Genomic DNA, 19,563 nt, shown 5'->3' on the forward strand with positions numbered 1-19,563 from the left:
GGATCTATATAAATGACAACATATTTGCACTAAGATTATGGATAGACTCACCAAATGATTCAAGAAGGGCATGACTTGGTTCTTGGTGCAATGCATTAGAGACCAATTAATATTTTGGACATGAGAGGGAGTCACGAGCTAGGATAAAAAGAAGTTGAATTGCCTTGAATAATAGAATGGGTGCTATGTTGTATTAAATTATTTGTACAACATTAAATATTTGAGGCCATCCTAGAGGCATGTTTTCAAGGGAAGATCACTAGACCTAGGTATTCAACCATTGTAATATCATGCATAGGAACTTGGGAAAGCCATGGATTGTAGATTGGGTGGCCAAACCTATAATAGAAGAGGCAAGTTCATTGTTTCATAGATCAATTTCAAGAGATCATTTGGTGTATTATCTCTGGGAAATCAATGGCTAAGAATGTGCAAACTCTATGACAAGTTCGTAGAACTTGGAATGAACATGATAATACATAAAAATGAGTAGGTTGAAAAATAGGAGTCCATCATAGTTGAGAATTGACATGACTTGTTTGAGAGACTTGTGTGCATGGTAGAGTCACGAGGTTGGGCAATGTGTTCTAAGTATGGGATGAAATGTCCTTTACATTACAACAATTGAGAAGAATTTATTGAATCTCAATTTGGAAAGTGAGGTTGGATTTTGAGTGAGCATTACATATGAGCTCAAGGAGCATCATTTAGAGTACAAGAATCAAGTGTTCTAAGAGGTTCTAAAATGGTGCAAAGATTAAAATTCTATATGTTGCCTAAAATAGAGTGCTCTTGAGGCTAACCAAGGATTTTTTTTTTGAAGAGTTATAAAGCTCCTTAGGGTGGTGTTTCCTTTTGTAAGTGTTTAATACATTGTTCGTGGAGCCAACCTACACATGTTTGGGATAGTGAGTTAAGGATTGAGGTCTGTTGTGTGAATTAATGAAGACTATCTTCCTCTAACTTTGGTTGCCCATTATTGAGTGGTAGGATTTGCTTTATGTGTGTGTTCATAATTGGTTGCTTAGTTTGTTGTTCATAGAGGAAGAGGCATAGTCTACCTTGTGTGTGACTTAAGTCCCTTGCCTAGAGTTTAGTGTTATAAACATGCCGCACATATTGTTTTTTTAGAAATAGTATTGTGTAATCCTCACATTTTATTTTGTAAAGTATCTTATTTATTGATGTTGATTAAGATTTTTCAACATGTATATTTTAGACCAGCCTTTGTCATTTCTTGTACTCTATGCATATGCTTATATTGTGCTATAACATGATACTTAAAAGAAATTGAGAGATAATATTTTTGTACATTTAAGTTTTTTTAAATTGCATCACCTCTTGATATATACTATATATAAAATCATTTAAGAGCTCGACGTTTCTTATGTGTTAGCTTCATGAACTTTGTGGAGAGAGTTTATATATCATAGATCCTCTTCATATACAAGTATAAAAAATCATTTAAGAACTTGATCCGTCCAATGTCCTAGCTCAATGAACTATGTGGAGAGACTTTATATTTATTGAATGTGAAGTGGTGTCTTAGGAAGGTGTAATTTGAAGATTTAGATTTATTTTATTGATATTATGATATGCCACTCAGATTTCTATGTTCATAAGTTCAAAAGATTTGAAAGGAAGCCAAATAGAATAAAACATCTTAACACTATTCTTTAGAGGAGAGACATGCAATACAAACTAAGATTTTACAATTTCAAAAAGATTAAACACATGTAATAACATACAACCACACAGAATAGAGATAACACAATTCTTTACCTTGGAAAAACCTTTTTAAAAAAAATAGAATCAAACAAAAAGAGCCTCAATATATAGTGGTTACAATAGCACTAGCAATATAGTGGTTACAATATATTATGAATATAGATTACTTACCCCAACTTTTTTTGGAGAAATTTTGATAGCATAACCTTTGCAAAATCATATATCTACTACATCTCCATCCAAGAACCCAAATACATAAATCAAGCTCAAACACCAAACCATAAAATGGTTTAACAAAACCATGGGCTAAATGTGTTGCTTAAATGTCTATGTCAAAATCTAATGCCCAAATTCATGATGTATCAACATACTAAAAGTAGAGCGCAACATGTATCATAAAACACGTCATATTCTCCACCAAACTTGGACACTCTAATTTAGACTATCTTTTCTAAGATAAGTTTTATGATGTGTCATTCTTACACATCATAAGTTGGTAAAAAATTTGTCTATTATATAATCTGTCTTACATCTATCATAACATCATCATAGAATCTTAAGATGATAGATGATTTTGCACACTTACATGCCATTAGATATTCTTACATGTATCACTTTTACAAAATATACATAACATTAGTACCACTTCAAAGTGGACCATTGTATATACAGCACCCAAGATGCATTCTTGACCTTGTTTATTAATTAATTGAAAATTAGAATAATTTTTAGTTTTAATTAATTAATAAAAACAATAAAAAATGCATCTGGTGCTGCATAGACATTGCCTGAAAATGAGACATCTTTTCTATAAGGATACTAAATAAATAAATAATCGAACATTAAGCTTGCAAAATGTATGACACATGTCCCAACAATATTTTCATCCAAGAATATTGTAAACAGCTCCAATAATTCACATCTGAGATATGTAGCGTAGAAAGTATGCTTGGGATGTGTGTGGAGGCAAACGATGAATCGGCAGGCTTAATGGTGGCAGTAGATGAATCTTGTTTACTTAATATATACTCAGACCATCTGCTACCAATGATTAATTTGATGAAACCTTCGTTGAAATATAGAGAATGTTTGAAGCCATTTTGTTTATATGATACACAATATCTCAATATCTAATATTTTCAAGACTTTTAGAACCCAATATTAATACCGTTGGAGACCTAAATGGTGAGAATTTATCATCATTAGATCCGTCGAAGTGAATTGGCAATGCTTATTCATTCCCCGAACAAATGAAGAATTTGGCATCCTCATACAATATCAAGAATGCGCCTTTTGCTTTTTCTCTCAATAATTTACTCTTGAGCATGAAATTCTCTTTCATTTCCCTATTCAGATAGTTAGAATCAGTCAAACGAATTATACTCTATTTTTGGGTTTCACAGTGTGGGATAGCGGTATATCTGCAGTTGAAGTGGAATTTGAGTCTGGGATAAAAGGAACCTCAAAAGCAAGATTCTGATACAAACACACCTCGTCCTCTTTGCAATAATAAACCTGCAACCCACGACATTGTTAGATCATTGCACTGAAGAAATATGCATTTTTTTGAAGAAGATAATTAAAGTTATCAATCTCTGATGGGCTGTCAATATGGGTGAATATGTGCAGAGATAAACCTTGCAATTAACTCTAACTGTAGCTGATGTCTCTGCAGATCTGGTGAAGTGCAGCGTTGCAAACCCTTCAGAGTCAAGGGTACCATCCATGGGCTCAACTAGCATTCCATCACTAGGCTCAACACCAGCCTCAAATTTGCTGCTTGCTTCCTGGGATTAATCACGGTTCAGATGACATCTTAGAATTTATGGCAATACCAAGCTAGAAAACATCAAGATTCATCTCCATATGAAAAAGTGTATAGCAATTTCAGATTTTATAAAGAAAAGAAACTAGCTACCATGGAAAGACAAGTATTGTGACAAAGTTATCTGCTGTCTATTTATTTATTTATTATGCTGTGAATTGTATCAATGATTAAGATAAGCTTGACACTTTTGGTGCCTTAATGAGTTCAGAGGATGGCAGTTTCCAATATTTAATTGCTAATATAAATTCCCCAAAAAAAGCCTCCTAGGAATGAGGCATGGTGGATGATTTTGTTATGTTTGTGAAGTCCAACGGTCATCAGCCGTTCCTTTTTGCCCTGCCTCTTTGCTTTCCTGCTGTCTCTACATGTTTGGATACTTAAAAACATTTGTTTTAAGATGACAAAACAATTTTTATCTGCTCCAACAAAATTAATAGAGAGATCATGCCTGCTTTTTCCATGGATGTTGCCATTAACAGTGAATCACATAATTCGTTGTGTTGTGTTTTTTGTACAGTTGTCATTTGTAAATCTGAATCTGTGTTTTCTTTATCTACTCTTTATACTTGAAGAGTTTATAATTAACAGTTTTACCAGTAGTAGAAAGAATCAGAACATTTCAGGTAAAAAATCTGACATCAAATTTTGTCATTTCATAACGGGCAAAGGTTTCTGTGAGAGACCAAGTTTAGACCAGATAAGGATGCAATATTTTATAGCTACTATTTTAGCATAAATATTAATATATTATCCCAAACAACAGGTTTGACAAACAACATATGGAAATTGGCAGGTTAAACCTCATAGAACAGATTATTTGGAGTTCTAATATTAAAATACTGGCTGTTGCTTGTTTATGAATAGCTATTGCATAAGTCACCTGCAGAATCCATAGATATCCCGATAAATCTTAAATCCCATAAAGCCTTTCTTATTGCAATCAAGTATTTCTGGTTTGTTTCAGGGACGCCGATAAAGCACATTTTTAAAGGGTAATCAAGCATTATTAACAGTACCATACTGTCAGTAATAATTAAGATTTTCTGCCTTATGGTTATTATTTCAAAGAAATTTAGAAATATCCTATATTGAGAAAAAACATGCTCCATTGTTTTTGGAAAAATAAATTGGTAAGAAAGAAAATAACCTTTGTAAAATGATATTCTGGGAGAAGTGATATCTCCAGGCGTAAATTGCCCTTCATAGCAGAAATTGGTTTTATCCTAATAATCTGAGCATCCATTGAAGGACGTCTTCGTAGTCGCTTTGGTGATTTTGGTATTGTTGAAGGAACTTGGACTCCTTTAAGTTCTAACGTCTGAACCACAGGGTTTTCTGTACTCAGGTCAATGGATCTAATGATGTTATTGTTTGTATCTGCAATAAGTAACTTTCCTGCAAAAGCAAGCAATGAAATTGTAAGCCATATTTCAGTTCCTTTTCATAGACTATAGAATTGTCAAAGTAAGTGAATATCTTAAACATCAGTGCACTAAGTTTAATCTTTCACACATGAGAAATTTTGATGGGCAGCTATGCGCCTATTTCTTAAAAATAAGAATATAAACTCAGAAAAATAAAGACATAATACGGCAAGAGGGAATGCATACGAAGCAGATGAAGTTTATTTGAGGTAGTAAATTATCCTTTAATTAAATAAATTTTTATTAATTAACTTTTAATGTCTTCTATTAATTAATTAAATATTTCTATTTCTTTAGTTAATTCATTACCCTCTTTCACTATTAATTAAATAAATATTTTTAATTTGTTCAATTAATTCACTAAGTCTCTTCTTTCTATTTAAATAGATATTCATTATTTATTTAATTTTGTCTTTTTTCTTAAATATTTAATTTATTTAATCTTTTATTTTTCTAGTCCTTTTTTTCCCTCTTTAATCTTAGTCCTCGAACTTGTTCACATGGATCATAATCTAAATTCCTAGACATATGACAAGTGTCAATTTTCTCTTCATTCACTTTGTGCTTTCTCCAAAGTCAACCCACCGCGTAGTCATATCCCTCCATTTCAAACACATTCTTAATCCTAGTCATCCTTATCTTCTACCTTTCACCTTTTTATCTCCTCCCTTCATCTTTATGTAACCTTCAATCCTATTGATTCTTTTTCATCTATGTGATCTTGACTATTCATAATCTCACCTCTTAATTCTCTTGGAGATTTCTATAAAAGAAGTTTCTTCCTTCCATTTAGATCAATCTACAATCCTTATCATACTTACATAATGCTAAAATCTCTCTAGCATACATCATCACAACCACATCCATTCCTCTTTGAGCTGTTGTACAAGTGCAACACAAATCTGAGAACAACATCATCAATACAAGATCATGGAGGATACAAGAACAATAGAGACAAGCCTCTCTTGCATACGAAAGTATACTTGTTAATTTTATATCATTTGCATTGCATTTGTAGTTTTTCTATTGATTGTTTGTTGAATTAGTTTGTAGATTTTGGATTAGTGTTTTGATATTTAGGGTTTACAAATAAGTTACAATTCAGCATAAACAGGTAGAAATAGCTGCTTCTAGAAATCACTAAATGCGGAGATTTTTCACAATTTAATTTGATATCTGATTTTCCAAGTATCAAAATCTGAAATTTTTGAAAGGTTATATGCTATTTAAAATTAAGAAAAATGTCTTGACGACAGATTAAAACATTCCTGGTAAAAAAATATAATATTTTACAGATGGATTACTAGAAAACTGATCAGAATAATAATCTACTGGATTACTCCCTCCAAGTGGTTAAGATTACTACTCTGATGATAGGAGAAAATAATAATTATATTATGTAATATGTTATAAAACAATATCTGCTACACTATTCTATGTACTGAAAAACTGAAATGTTATATCAAATTTATGATAGTAAATTCATATCAACTTTGGCAATCAATGAAATTCATGATAATCAATAAAGGAATAACTTTTACCCACTAAATCTAGTACACATCTTGCATGTTGATGTGATGATCAGTGACAAATGATGAAAAAAGTGTTCAGATGCAGATCAAAATGTAATGTTTTCATTTTAAAAAGAAAATAATTTAATTATTTAATTTAAATTCTTTTAGATAATTTGTATTTAATTAATGGTGTTTTTAAGTTGAATATTTTATTTTTATAAAGTGATTATAATGAGACCAAAAATAAAATATTATTATCAAGAAGAAGTTAAAAAGATTAATATCAAGGTTGCAGGGAGATGCGTCTGTAGTACTCAGGACATGGTTGAAGACGTCCCTGCTCACAGGAGATGCTTTGCCACAGTCTCTGAGCATCTCCCAACGTCTCCAACCAAAACCCCAAAAAACCCTAATTTAAACGCCAAAAAGAGGGGATAAAGGGAATTGATGCTTTTATCTTAGTCTTTGACTCTTTAGAGACTTTCAAGCTGGTCGCCACCTTTAAGCTAAAGTAAAATTAGCAAGTATTTAAAGGGAAGTAAGCAGAGTTTAGTGATATCGCGGGGTTTTGAAAAGAAGTCAGTTTTCAGTTAGAGTTTGTGAAGACCTCCACTTTGGCAATTGCACTGTAACGGGTGTGATAGAGGGCCAAATATCTACACATACCAATACTGATCAGAAACTCAGGGCACAGATAGTAACTATAGTTGTAACTGTATTCTCAAAAGTGTTTGTACTCAGACCAGCATAATCCAAAGCCTTACAACTATAGCATAAAGGTCAGGAAGTTAATTCTCATTTTTATATATGTAATTATGACTTTACATCAGCATATTGTGTGGTATCAACCTTCAAATTATATGTATAATTTAATCAGAAATATAGGCATCAACAATTCAATATTCTTCTTTGATATTTGAGTGACCATTTAATTGTGAAATGGATGTATGGCAACTATTTGTTGAAATGCCTATGATATTAATTGTTAGTTACAACTTTACAGGAAATGTCATTGTGTAAAAACTCAATCAACTGCAAGTCTGTTAAAAATTCTTGGTAAGGTCATTACAGTGGTATTAGAGCCAAGAACCATGCTATCCTGTGGTGTTTAATCTTCTATTGTAGGTTTCAGTACTACAGGTTAGTAATGAGCAAACTGAAAATGCTTGCATCCATCGAATGTTGATTTCAGCAAATTGTTGATCAGTTTTTAGTGGCTAAACTCTGCTTACTTCCCTTTAAATACTTGGCACTTAGAATAAAAATCATCAGAACAATTCAGGCGAAAATAGTGGTGGGAATAGTAGCAACAGTGATGGAAGAGAGAAGACAGTCAATCAGCATGATGCCTTCACTAGAGGATCAGCCTCTAGACCCCTCTTTCCCACCTTCACTCCACGAGAAGAACAAGCACATGTTGCTGCCCCTGTACCTTATGCAGATGAAGCACATCAGGCATATATAGAATACACCACCTTACCCCCTGATTTGAGAGATCAGTGGACCTTTGATGAGTTCATGAATCAAAGGAGCAGGAGAAATGGCAGAAGAAATGAATATCACGCTCCAGCACGAACTGATTATCAACAAACTCTTGGTAAGATTACCATGCCATATTTTGATGGGAGTGACAAGTGTACAATAGAGGATGGGTACCAAAGTAAAATAACTATCTGTCATTGAGACCGATGCCCGAAGAGGATGCCATTAGATTTGCTACACTGCATTTGGAGGGTGCTGCTCATGAGTGGTGGTACCATGGTTTGATCACTCTTGGGCATAATCACATAACCACTTATGCAAAATTCATTGACAGGCTAATAGAGCGATTTGATCGCAAAGATTCTGAAATGTATTTCAGAGAGTTGGCGCAACTGAAACAGATGGGTAATTTGGAGACTTATATGGGTGAATTCCAAAGACTTGTAGAGATGGTGCCTAGCATATCAGAGAGGAGGCTGGTCATATTATTTGTAGAGGGATTGTAGGAGCCCTTGAGAGGTTGGATTAAGGCATTTGACCCACTCACTTTGTTGGAGCCCATGAAAAAGGCATGTAGCATGGAGCTTGCAACACCTAGAAGCAAGTTCCCGTCTAAGTTCTCTTCTTGCAACAAAGATAACAAATTTTCTCATAAGAGACCAAAAAAATCAGATTTCAAGAATAAATTTCCTATGGGCAAGAATCAAGAGAGTTTGAATGATTTGAAGAGGAAAAAGTTATGTTTTTGGTGTAAGTCACCCTACACACCTGAGAATGAGTGTCCCTAGAGGCCTAGGGCCAAGGCCAAGCAAATGGAATGGATTTATGAGCGTGATGATAATTCTGTTTTTTCAGACCAGCAAACTGACCATGAGGATATGGAGTCCAAAAAGGCTTCAGAAGTGTCAGAAAATGAATTAGAAGGCAAGAGGACTACCACGTGCATTACTTCCTTACATCGTGAGGGCACTTTCAGGATGAGGGGAGTTATAGCAGGGCAGCGGGTCATCACCCTTTTTGATACAGGTGCCACGCACAATTTCATTGATGAGAAGTTGGTAGCAAGGTGTGGGATTCAGACACAGGAGTTCGAGGGAGTGCGTGTTAGAGTAGCTGATGTTATGCACTCACCTGTAATAGGATGATCACCGATCTCCCTATGCGCTTGAGCGACTATGAATTTAAGGCTGATTTTTATGTAGTCAATATGGGAGACATAGATGTAGTGCTTGGCATGACATGGATTCATGCTATTGAGGAGCTTACACTTAATGTGAAACATATGGAGTTACGATTTGAAGCAAATGGGAAGAAACATGTGCTCAAGGCAATAACAGACACAAGCTTGTGGATGATTTCCTTCAGAAGGATGGAGAGATTAATTCGCCATGATTAGCTAGATTGGGCAGCAGAATGTAGAATAATGCCTACATAGTTGGAGCAATAGAAGGTTGATTATCCACCCAAGATACAGGACTTGTTGACTAAACACCCCAAGGTGTTTAGTGCTATTCCACCAGGTAGACCTCCCGATAGGGGTATTGAGCATATTATTGAGCTCACAGAGGGTGCCAAACCCGTCATGATTACACCTTATAGGCATCCAAAGAAACTGAAGGATGAAACTGAGAAAACAATTAAGGAGTTGTTGGACATGGGCCACATTCGTCCAAGTAAGTCTCCTTTTGCTTCATCAATGGTGTTGGTAAAGAAAAAAGATAGTACTCTTCGTATGTGCATAGACTACCGGGCTTTGAAGAAGAGAACCATCAATAATTGATACCCCATTCCACGCATCGATGAGTTGATTGATTAGTTACATGGTGCTTGCATTTTCTCAAAGATTGATTTAATGTCAAGTTGTGAGCTTTTTCACACATCGCCCCATTGCAAATGGGGGCCCTCCTTTTTTCCTTCTTTCTAGGGTTTTTGTTAGTGTCTCGTGGCCTTCCGCTTCAGTTTTGCTTAGTTCTGTCAAGTTTTGAACGGTTTGAGTCTTAAGGATTAAAAGTTAGTTTTTGCAAGCCAAGTGATAACTGAGTCTAGACATCGTCAAAGTGCCTAGAAAGGCCAAAGGATGAAGAACGCAATTGATTTGAACGAATTCAAACAACTTTCTATTTTTGGAAAGTTTGCTTTTTTGCTTTTTCCTAATTTTTAGGAAGTTTCGTTTTTGGCATTTTAGCTCGATACTGGAGATGGCTATTTTAAGAAAATTTTCCCTATTTTTTAGGGATGTCTACTTTTTGCTTTTTTTCGGAGTGGGGACCTAGGGTTTGCACTAGTACCACTGGCCTGCATCAATCGCAATTGAAAATTTTCAAGTTTTGACCCAAAAAGCTAAGTTCCTACATTTTAGGGTCATGGCACTTTGGATGGGTTACCTGAGTATGGGTTTTAAATATCATGTTAATCTAGCTAAAATTGAAGAAGTTATCAAATTTTGAAGTCTTCCAGGTATTTCTCTAAGTTTGGCTAATCATGTTTGGTGTCGAATGTTATGTCAAGAACTCCAAAAAAAGTCCGCCCCATGATGGAGAGGGAGCTTCACAAAGTCCTCCATGTAGGAGAGATGGAAAAAGTGGCCCAAGGTGCAAGTGCAATGGTACCTCAAGCTTCACAAAGTCCGCCCTACTCTTGATAGCATTGGAGCATGAGTGATAAAGTCCGCCCTCCAAAGTAAACATGTTTGACCAAGTCCGTCATGTGCAAGGAGAAGAGGGAGAGAAGCAATTCAAGTTTGCCTTGAAGTGTGTGGTGCACACATCCCTCACCAAGTCCACCTAGAACACATTGAATGGGGCATGAAATTTGTCAAGTCCGCCCTAGGGAATGGTTGCAAAGTGCACAAGTCAAACAAAGTCCCCTTAGGAAGAAAGTTGAAGTGCAAGCAAGGGTTGAAATCCGCCTTGCCTTGAATGAAGTGAAGTCCGCCTTGATGTTGGTGCCATAAAGATGACAAAGTCCGCCCTTACCTTGGTCACATGAAGAGCAAAGTCCGCCCTAGAAAGAGAGGGTATGATATGCATAAGTTTGGTGAACCTTGCTCATGAAGAAGATAGCCCAATCTGCAAGGTGACGGTGCATGAATATCTTGAATTCCGCCCATGAAGAAGGTGGAAGGAAGTGATAAAGTCTGCCCAGTCTGCAAGGTGATGGTGCATGAATCTCTTGAACTCCGCCCATGAAGAAGGTGCATGAAGTTAAGGAAGTCCACCAAGTATAAGGTAAAGAGGTACATGAAACAAGCCAAGTCCGCCCTACCTTGCAGCTTGAAGTTACTAAGTGCTACCAAGTCCACCCTGTTGCAAATGAAAGGTTCTCAAAGATGACAAACTCCGCCCTCAAGCAATGAGCCATAAAGATGATGAAGTCCGCCCTTGGTTGAAGTGAGATGCATGAATTGGATGAACCCTGCCTATGGAGATAGAGCACAATTCTCACCAAGTTCGCCCTATGGAAAAGAGTTCAGAAATCTAGGAAGTCTGCCCTAGAGAGAGGGTATAAAGTTAGGCAATCAGTCAAGTCCGCCTTGGAGGTGGTTAATGGTGTACACATCCCTCCAAGTCCGCCCTACCTCAAGTGCAAATAGAAACAAACTTCAAAAGGTCTGCCCTATCATGAAGAAGGAAGTGAGAAAGTCCGCCCTACCTTTGGTTGAAGAGGAATAAGTCAAGGAAAATCCACCCTAAGGTGAAAGGAGATGGTGAGTGTTGCATAGAATCACATAAAGTCCACCCTCCTACAAAGACCAAATACATAAGATGAATGAAGTCCGCCTTGGGATGTATGTGCTGCACAAACTTAACTAAGTCCGCCCAAGCTCAGAAATAGTGAGGAAATATTTTGGTGAAGTCCACTGGGCAAGAGGAAAGAATCACATGAAGTCCGCCCAGCTATTGAAGTTCGAACAAAGAATTAATTTTAGAAAGTTCCAAAATTTGGAAAGACAAAGGGAAAGCATTTTTAGATAGTTTTCAAATTGGAAGAAATTGAAGATTGAGTTCGAATCATGAACTCAAATCAAAATGGAAACTTTCTCAAGGAATTGAACTCAGACTAGAAACAAAATCAGAACTTTCCCCAAGTGACTGAGTTCAACTGAAATGAATTTAGAAACTTCCTTTGAAAGATTCAAGACTGCATGTCCAAGTTCGATGAATGAAGAGCGAATTAGAAACAAATTTTGAAGATCCTTTGTGTTTCTTAATTACGAAATTCGAACTTCATACAAATGCCTTTCATTCTCTCATTTCATCATATGAAGTTCGAATTTCAAGAACAAGTTGAGAGGCATTTTGAGGGAAGTTTTGTGCAGGTTGAGAGTATTTTGAAGAATTTTTCGCAGATTGAAGTCATTTTGTAGGAGATTTTAAGTTTAAGTCTGAGATCTCCAACATTTTTTCACGAGTTCACACGCAGATTGAAGGAGATTCTTGACTGTTTTGAAGAGCAAATCCACATATTTCCTGAAATTTTGAAGGTTACAGGGGTATTCAAGGCAGATTTATTGAGTTTTCAGGGACTTAGTATGATTTTCACACATTTTCCAGGATTCGAATCTGATTTCAACATTCATTTCACAGATTTTGGGACTAAGTTGTTCATTTGTAGAGTAATCAAAGACAAATTTCACTCCCAAACCTTCAAGTCAGATTGAGTTTTCAAGGGTTTCTAAAATTTTCAAGTGTTCGCAGCTTGTTGAAAGCTAAAAGTGTTGAGAAAGTGTTGAATCAGAGCACACTTTGCCATCAAACCTTCAAAGTTTACGCTCAAAATGAGGATTCTAATTCATTTTCTTTTGGTTTTGTAGGTTTTAGATGATGGCTGAACACGATGAATGTCTGAAAAGATGAACTTTAGATCACATCAATTCATATTTGTGAGGAGTTATCCAAAGCTTTTCACCCTCCTCACGCACAACATAAATTGGCAGCTGAAGGCGGGATCATCGCAGAAAACACAAATGGAGTTTCAAGCCAAATTCAGAATTGAAGACAAATCCACGAGCAAGGTTCAAGCATAAAGATGGCCAAAATTTGGTCAAGTATGGGAAGAGCTATTATGACGAAGGCCTAGAGGAATTCTTCTGTCATAACCCCTCTTTGGACATTGGATTATTGTGATTAAATAAATACGATAATTAAAACATTTATTAATTAACATTTAATAATATTGGAAAATCGTCTCATTTATGAGACTTCACGATTTTCCTCTAAAGTGAGAGGGTTGTCATAACCCCACATCCTGGTGATGTAGTTAATACTAGTTTTGTGATTCTTCATCATAATAATAAATTATCATTTATTAATTATTGATGTTAATAGTAGTATTAATCATTCATTAATATAAAAATAAAATTAATTCTCACTTGGCTGAAAGCAACGATCATATTGAAGCCTTTGCTTGTTACACAAGGTAAACAACATCGAGTAAGATTATTAAATGCTAATATTTAAAGAGTGGCCAGTATAAAGTATCATAAGTAAGACCTTAGCATCTAATAATAAAGATAATACTCAATGATATCTCCATTATCGATCCGAAAATGACACAAGAATAATCACTATAGATTAGCAATATAATGGAAAGGAATTGATTAACTATTATCAAGCATCGATAGGTTAAGTAATAACAAAGAAGATGATAGATAAGCATCATTAATCGATTAAGAGACAATGATTAATAAAAATTGTTTATTAAGAATCATATCAAAGGCTGCGATGTCACTTGAAATAATAGTAATAGCTCTTACCCATACGAAAAGAAAAAAAAACTCCTGCAAACAGAATTAACATCAGTCAAGAAAAATATAATCTTTATTTGAAAATACGATATTACTAACATTAGATAAGTCATTAAGTCTATCGATTTTTAGGAGAGAGTAGTTTTGAATATATAGTTACTATGAATTAATAGCAGTCCGTTGACATCTCAGGGGTATTGTTAGTATCTGTGGCAACGATACCATACTTGGTATATTACGGTCAAACAAGGAAGACCGAATACAAAAATGTTTGAATCGGTATCTTAGCACCGATGTTTGATTAATTACATTTGTTTAAAGGAGCATATCCACAGAATGATAAGAGAAGAAATAATGTAGGAAGTTATCGAGATAGCGAATATAAGAAATTAGTCATCATTATTATTAAGTTAGTTGATATCGGCGGATCATTAATCCAATATGGAAAGGTGCGATTAACATACGAAAAGAAGCCTTAATGAATAGATGTATCTTTTGGATACGCAACCTATCATATTATTATCATATTCTCGATCAAGATATAAAGAGATTTTGAACCATTGAAGGAGGGGGGATATGGGGGAATACGAACAGCCATAGCCACGTTGGAAGCAAAACCGTGGAAGGAGGGGAGCGTACCCAGCATATCCAGGATACACCACCGGCAAGTGAACGAGATGCATTTAGAATCAAAGTTGCAGAGATACATTCAGAATTAGCATAATAGAGATGCACCCAGAATTGTAATGACATTTCTAGAGACATAGATACACTCAGGATTATAATATAATAGTGATATATTAGTGATGTTAAATAACAATTACCATAAGATTGTAGAGATACACTCAGAATTAAAACAGAGGAAATGGAGATTGCTTCAGAGGCAACTTACAGAGCTAGGGATCATTGAGGCATTTCAGAGCAGAATTGAATGCCAAGATTCCAAGAGGAATCCAGAGAGAGATTCATAGGGAATCTCCTAGAGACAATATATATATCGTAGAGGTTAACCATATGCATATGTTAGCGATAGAGAGGCTTGAGCAGGGTTGGGATCTCTGCCAAGCTTTGAGAGCATTAATGATTTCACTCATTAATAGAGATCCCAAATAGAGACCCTAGGAGGACGACATCCTGGGTTGCTCCTAACTGAGAAATATTTCTCAATAGAGGGTTGGGTCAATCCAGGTAAGGTCCAACTAAGTATTGTATCCTTTTTATAGATAACAATAAATCAGTTTAACATTATTTGTTAAATATGTAGAATAACGTATAGCATTCTTTCTTGTATAACTGCACAAATAAATATATATGTTTAATTATCTTTCATATTGTTTGTATACTAACATTTGTTTGCACGACTTGAACGCCAAATAATCCAATCCCCAACTGGGAACATTACATCTTCTCCAAATCCAAGGCACTTGAAAGAATCTCAAGGCACCAAGAAAAAAAAGTCCTTAAACTTGATGAAAACAATTTCAGACTTCTTGAGGAATTTCATCTAAACAACTTCTTGAAGGATTTCATCTCCTGAAGAAATAAAAAAAAAGCTCCCGATCAGAATCAGATGGTGACAAGAAGAATCAAATTTCCATACTTAGGCGATTTCTTAACACAAATTGGAGAATTCAGAAAAGACATCCAACACGCTGAGGTGGCGCCTCGTCATCTTCCAACCAATCAGATTGTTCCAAGTCAGCATGTCCAGGTTCAATGAGCCCGACTCATCCAAAAGCTTCTAGAAGGGCACACTTCACAATGCAGCAACCTTCTATTTTCATTGTTGGTTCATATTTAGCAACAAGGACAAGTGTCCCTAAATGTAATTTTCTCATTGGTTGAGGGGTAGTTAGTTTTGGGAAACCCTAATTAGGGTTTTATCTTTCAATCCGGGCCCTTGATCACTATTTGATCTCAGCCGTTCATTGTTTTCTGGAAAACTATATAAGGCTACCTCCTCTCATTTGGAGAGTGTGAGGTTTTTGATATATTGTTGCATGGTCATTTTTTCAAATAATATATTGCATGTGCGCTTTCTCTTAAGGCTTTGTAATCTCTGTTATTTGAGTGATTAGCATGGTTTCAATTTCCTCAACACATTAGTTAGAAGTTAATTTAGATTTTCTTTCAAAGTTGTTAGAGTTGAATGAAGGATTTGATAAGTATTAATTAACGATGTATCTCTACTCATACTTTTGGTGAATGGATGATTTCCATTTCATTGTGCAAAGTTAGTCTGAGCCTATCCCCTGTGTATGCCAAAACTTCGATCATAAGCACAACCCATTGAAGATTGCACCCGCTTTGTGTAGTTGTCTTTAGTGTGGCGGAGCAAAGTGTGGTTTCCCGAGATCACCCAGTTAATATTGTCTCCAGAATTCGTAGGTTTAGATCAGCTTTCTTAACCCTATCCCCTTTTCCCCTTTTTGAAAGTCTAAATCTCGGAAAATCCAAAAAGAAAGAGAGAGCCTGAAATTGACAAATTTATCTAAGTCCAGAAGCTTGAAAGACATTTGTAAACACAAGTCCCCCTTGAGATTTTCAGCATACACTACCCAAGTAGCTATCCCACTAAAGTCGCTTGTTCGCACATATAGACCTTGGAATCAACAGTGATTTTTCAGGAGATGATAGAATACCTTTGGGTGTCTTATTCTAATGTTTGGTAGATGATAAAACGTACACCAACATGTCAGGATATCATCAGATTCGGGTGAGGGAGCAGGATATAGAGAAGAGAGCTTTTTGGTGCCACTGTGGACATTTTGAATTCTTGGTTATGCCCTTCGGCTTAACCAATGTGCCGGCTACCTTTCAGTTCACTATGAATCAGGTATTCCAGCATCAACTGAGGAGATATGTCCTTTTATTTTTCGATGATATTTTGGTATATAGTAGGACATGGCAGGAACACCTAGCACATTTGGATGCACTGTTGGGTATTTTAGAGAGGGAGTCCTTGTATGCGAAGGAGTCTAAGTGTGGATTGGGTTTGATAGAGCTTTTATATCTTGGGCACATTATTAGTGTTGAGGGGGTGTGGATGGATCCGGATAAAGTCTGGACTATTATAGATTGACCTACTCTAGAGAATCTTACGCAGCTCAGAGCTTTCATGGGTTTATATGGTTTTTACAGGTGCTTCGTCAAGGGTTTTTCTCAGCAGGTAGCACCTTTGACAGATTTGACGAAGAAGGGGGCTTTTGTTTGGACCGACTAGGCACAGCAGTGTTTTGAAAGTTCAAACAATCGATGACCACATGTCCAGAATTGGCTGTACCAAATTTCACTAGGCCATTTGAGCTTCAGTGTAATGCACCTGGTGAGGGAATTGGAGTAGTCCTCATGCAGGATAAGCACCCCATTGCCTATGAGAGCAGGAAGTTGAAGGGGCCTGAGTTCAGCCAGTACTTGGTGGGCTCTAAATTCAACATCAAAACAAACCACAATAGCTTCAAACATTTCCTTGGGTAGCGTGATTTGAATGATCGCCAACAGAAGTGGGTTAGTAAGTTGCAAGCATATGACTTTGACATCAACTATGTCAAAGGAAAGAATAATATTGTTGCTGATGCATTGTCTTGTAGGCCACATTTGAGTGCTATGGTTGAGATTACGGAGGATTGGAGGCATTTGATTTCAGTAGAGTATGCTAAGGACTTGTGGGCCTTTAGCATCATGGACGGTACAGTGCAGGACAACAGGTACTCCATTGTAAATGATCTCATCAGTTACAAAGGGAGGGTATTTCTTGTACCAAAATCAAAGATGAAGAACAGGATTCTGAGGGCCTTGTACGATTCCCCCATGGCAATACACCCTGGTTATTATAAGAAATATAGGCAGGTCAGGGAGAGATTCACCTGGCAGGGGCTCAAATCCGATGTTCTTAATTATGTCAGAGAGTGTCCTGTTTGTCAACAGAACAAGCAAGAACATACTTATCCAGTAGGACTTCTCCAGCCACTTCCCATTCCTGACAAGAAGTGGGAATGTTTATCAATGGACTTCATTACTGGATTGTCCAGAGTTCATGACAAAGATTGTATTTATGTGGTTGTTGATCGGCTTATGAAGTTTGTCCATTTCTTTCCAATCTCAGCTACTTATTCAACAATTCAGGTTGCAGATCTTTTCTTTCGGGAGGTTTTTAGACTTCATGGGTTACCTCGGACTATAGTCAACGACAAGGACAACAGATTCATGAGTAATTTCTGGTAGGAGCTGTTCAGACTTAGTGGTACCGAACTCACCCCTAGTACAAGCTACCACCCATAGATTGATGGTCAGACCGAGAATGTAAACAAGTGGGTGGAAGGTTACCTTCGGAATTATATAGTCGAACAGCAACGGGCATGGGTGAAGTGGTTGCATCTATGCGAGTATTGTTATAATACTACTTATCACATGTCCATCCAGATGACACCATTCATGGCTTTGTATGGGTATGATGCGCCCAACTTTCTGGACTTGTTGTTAAGTGACAGTAGAGTGCTGAGTGGCAGGGACCTTCTTCAGAAGAGTCAGGACATTGTGAGATCACTAAAGGAGAATATACAAAATGCACAGAACTAGCTAAAACAATATGTAGACCAGAAGAGAGTTGAGGGATCATTCGATGTAGGTGATATGGCGTACTTGATGTTGCATCCATACACGCAATCCACCCTTAAGAAGAGTGGTGCAGAGAAGCTCAATCCGTGTTATTATGGACCATTCAGGACTGTCAGGCAAGTTGGAGAGGTGGCCTATGAGATAGAGTTGTCGGCAGATGCAAAGGTACACAATGTTTTCCATGTGTCATGCCTTAAAAAGTTGATAGGACACCATGTTACTCCTTCCATAGTGCTACCTCCAATTGATGATGAGGGGAAATTGATATTAGTTCTCGAGGCCATCATTGATTCAAGGGAGCGTAGATTGAGAAACAAGGTCATCCGGGAATATTTGGTTAAATGGAGAGATTTTCCAGTTGAGGATGCTACATGGGAAAGAGATAATATTCTGCAACATCCAGAATTGAGATTGCTTGAGGACAAGCAATTTTAGAGAGGGCACTCTGTAATGTCCCCTTCTCCTTAGTTCGTGGACATTCACGAGGTTGGCCTATCATTTGACCCTCGTAGGCCAAGGAAATTGATAAGGGGGTCATTTTGGTAGTAGCTTATGGCTTTGCATTTTATGTCTACATGATTCTATGGTGAGATAAGGAGATTACATGTATGATGTCACGCGTGCACTTTAATTAGAATGTAATAATATTTCAAATTGCAATTAAATTAATACTGTGTATTAATAATAAAATATTATGAGAGGAGAATCTTCTAGAAGGAGACAAATCGGTTGGAGAAAAAGAATAAATAGAGAGGATTGGTTCATTGTTGATCATCGGTTATTTGACATCTTCTCTTGTGTAGACTTGTGGAGCCAAGGGTTTCTATAGACTTGATCATTGGGAACGATACATCCCTATGATTTGCATAACTGAGGTGGTGAGAGATCCTCCGGATGGTTGCAGCTGAGAGTGGAGGATAATTTCAGTCCTTCACATTGTGCTCAGTGAGTTTTTTTTTGTGCATCTTCATGGTAGACGATTTGTGGTGTTTTCAGCTCATCCATATTGGTCATATATGTGCATTGATATCAATTGGGAAGGATAGGCGATTCATCCTAGAGGCCTTTTGAAGGTGAATTTGGGAAGTTGTAGGTGTTAGAACAGTCTGAAGTAAATCGAACCTTACCCTCCTCTCCCATGATTTTTCTCCTACCTTCTTATTTGAGCATTGAACTTAGCATTTGGTGTTAGTGCTGTGATTGGAGAAGGACAACAATCATATT

The 19,563-nt window shown here is 36.5% G+C and overlaps 1 protein-coding gene across 5 annotated transcripts in view; it reads right to left on the reverse strand.

Annotated features, from left to right (window-relative positions):
• Positions 1-2,017: 2,017 nt before the first annotated feature.
• Positions 2,018-19,563, reverse strand: part of LOC131050980 (protein SUPPRESSOR OF QUENCHING 1, chloroplastic) — a 381,968-nt gene continuing 364,422 nt past the window's right edge. For 3 of the 5 annotated variants that reach the window (XM_059207434.1, XM_059207433.1, XM_057985303.2), the window contains 3 exons: positions 4,704-4,951; positions 3,366-3,515; positions 2,018-3,243 (listed from right to left, as the gene is read on the reverse strand). In XM_059207434.1, coding sequence (XP_059063417.1) covers positions 3,106-3,243; positions 3,366-3,515; positions 4,704-4,951 — 536 coding nt within the window. In that variant the 3' untranslated portion in view covers positions 2,018-3,105. Of the gene's footprint in view, positions 3,244-3,365; positions 3,516-4,703; positions 4,952-19,563 lie in introns of those variants that run through there. The other 2 variants (XR_009358237.1, XR_009358236.1) reach the window with 2 other exon arrangements.

Source organism: Cryptomeria japonica, chromosome 6 (genome assembly GCF_030272615.1).
Source record: "Cryptomeria japonica chromosome 6, Sugi_1.0, whole genome shotgun sequence".
NCBI classification, from domain to species: Eukaryota; Viridiplantae; Streptophyta; class Pinopsida; order Cupressales; family Cupressaceae; genus Cryptomeria; species Cryptomeria japonica.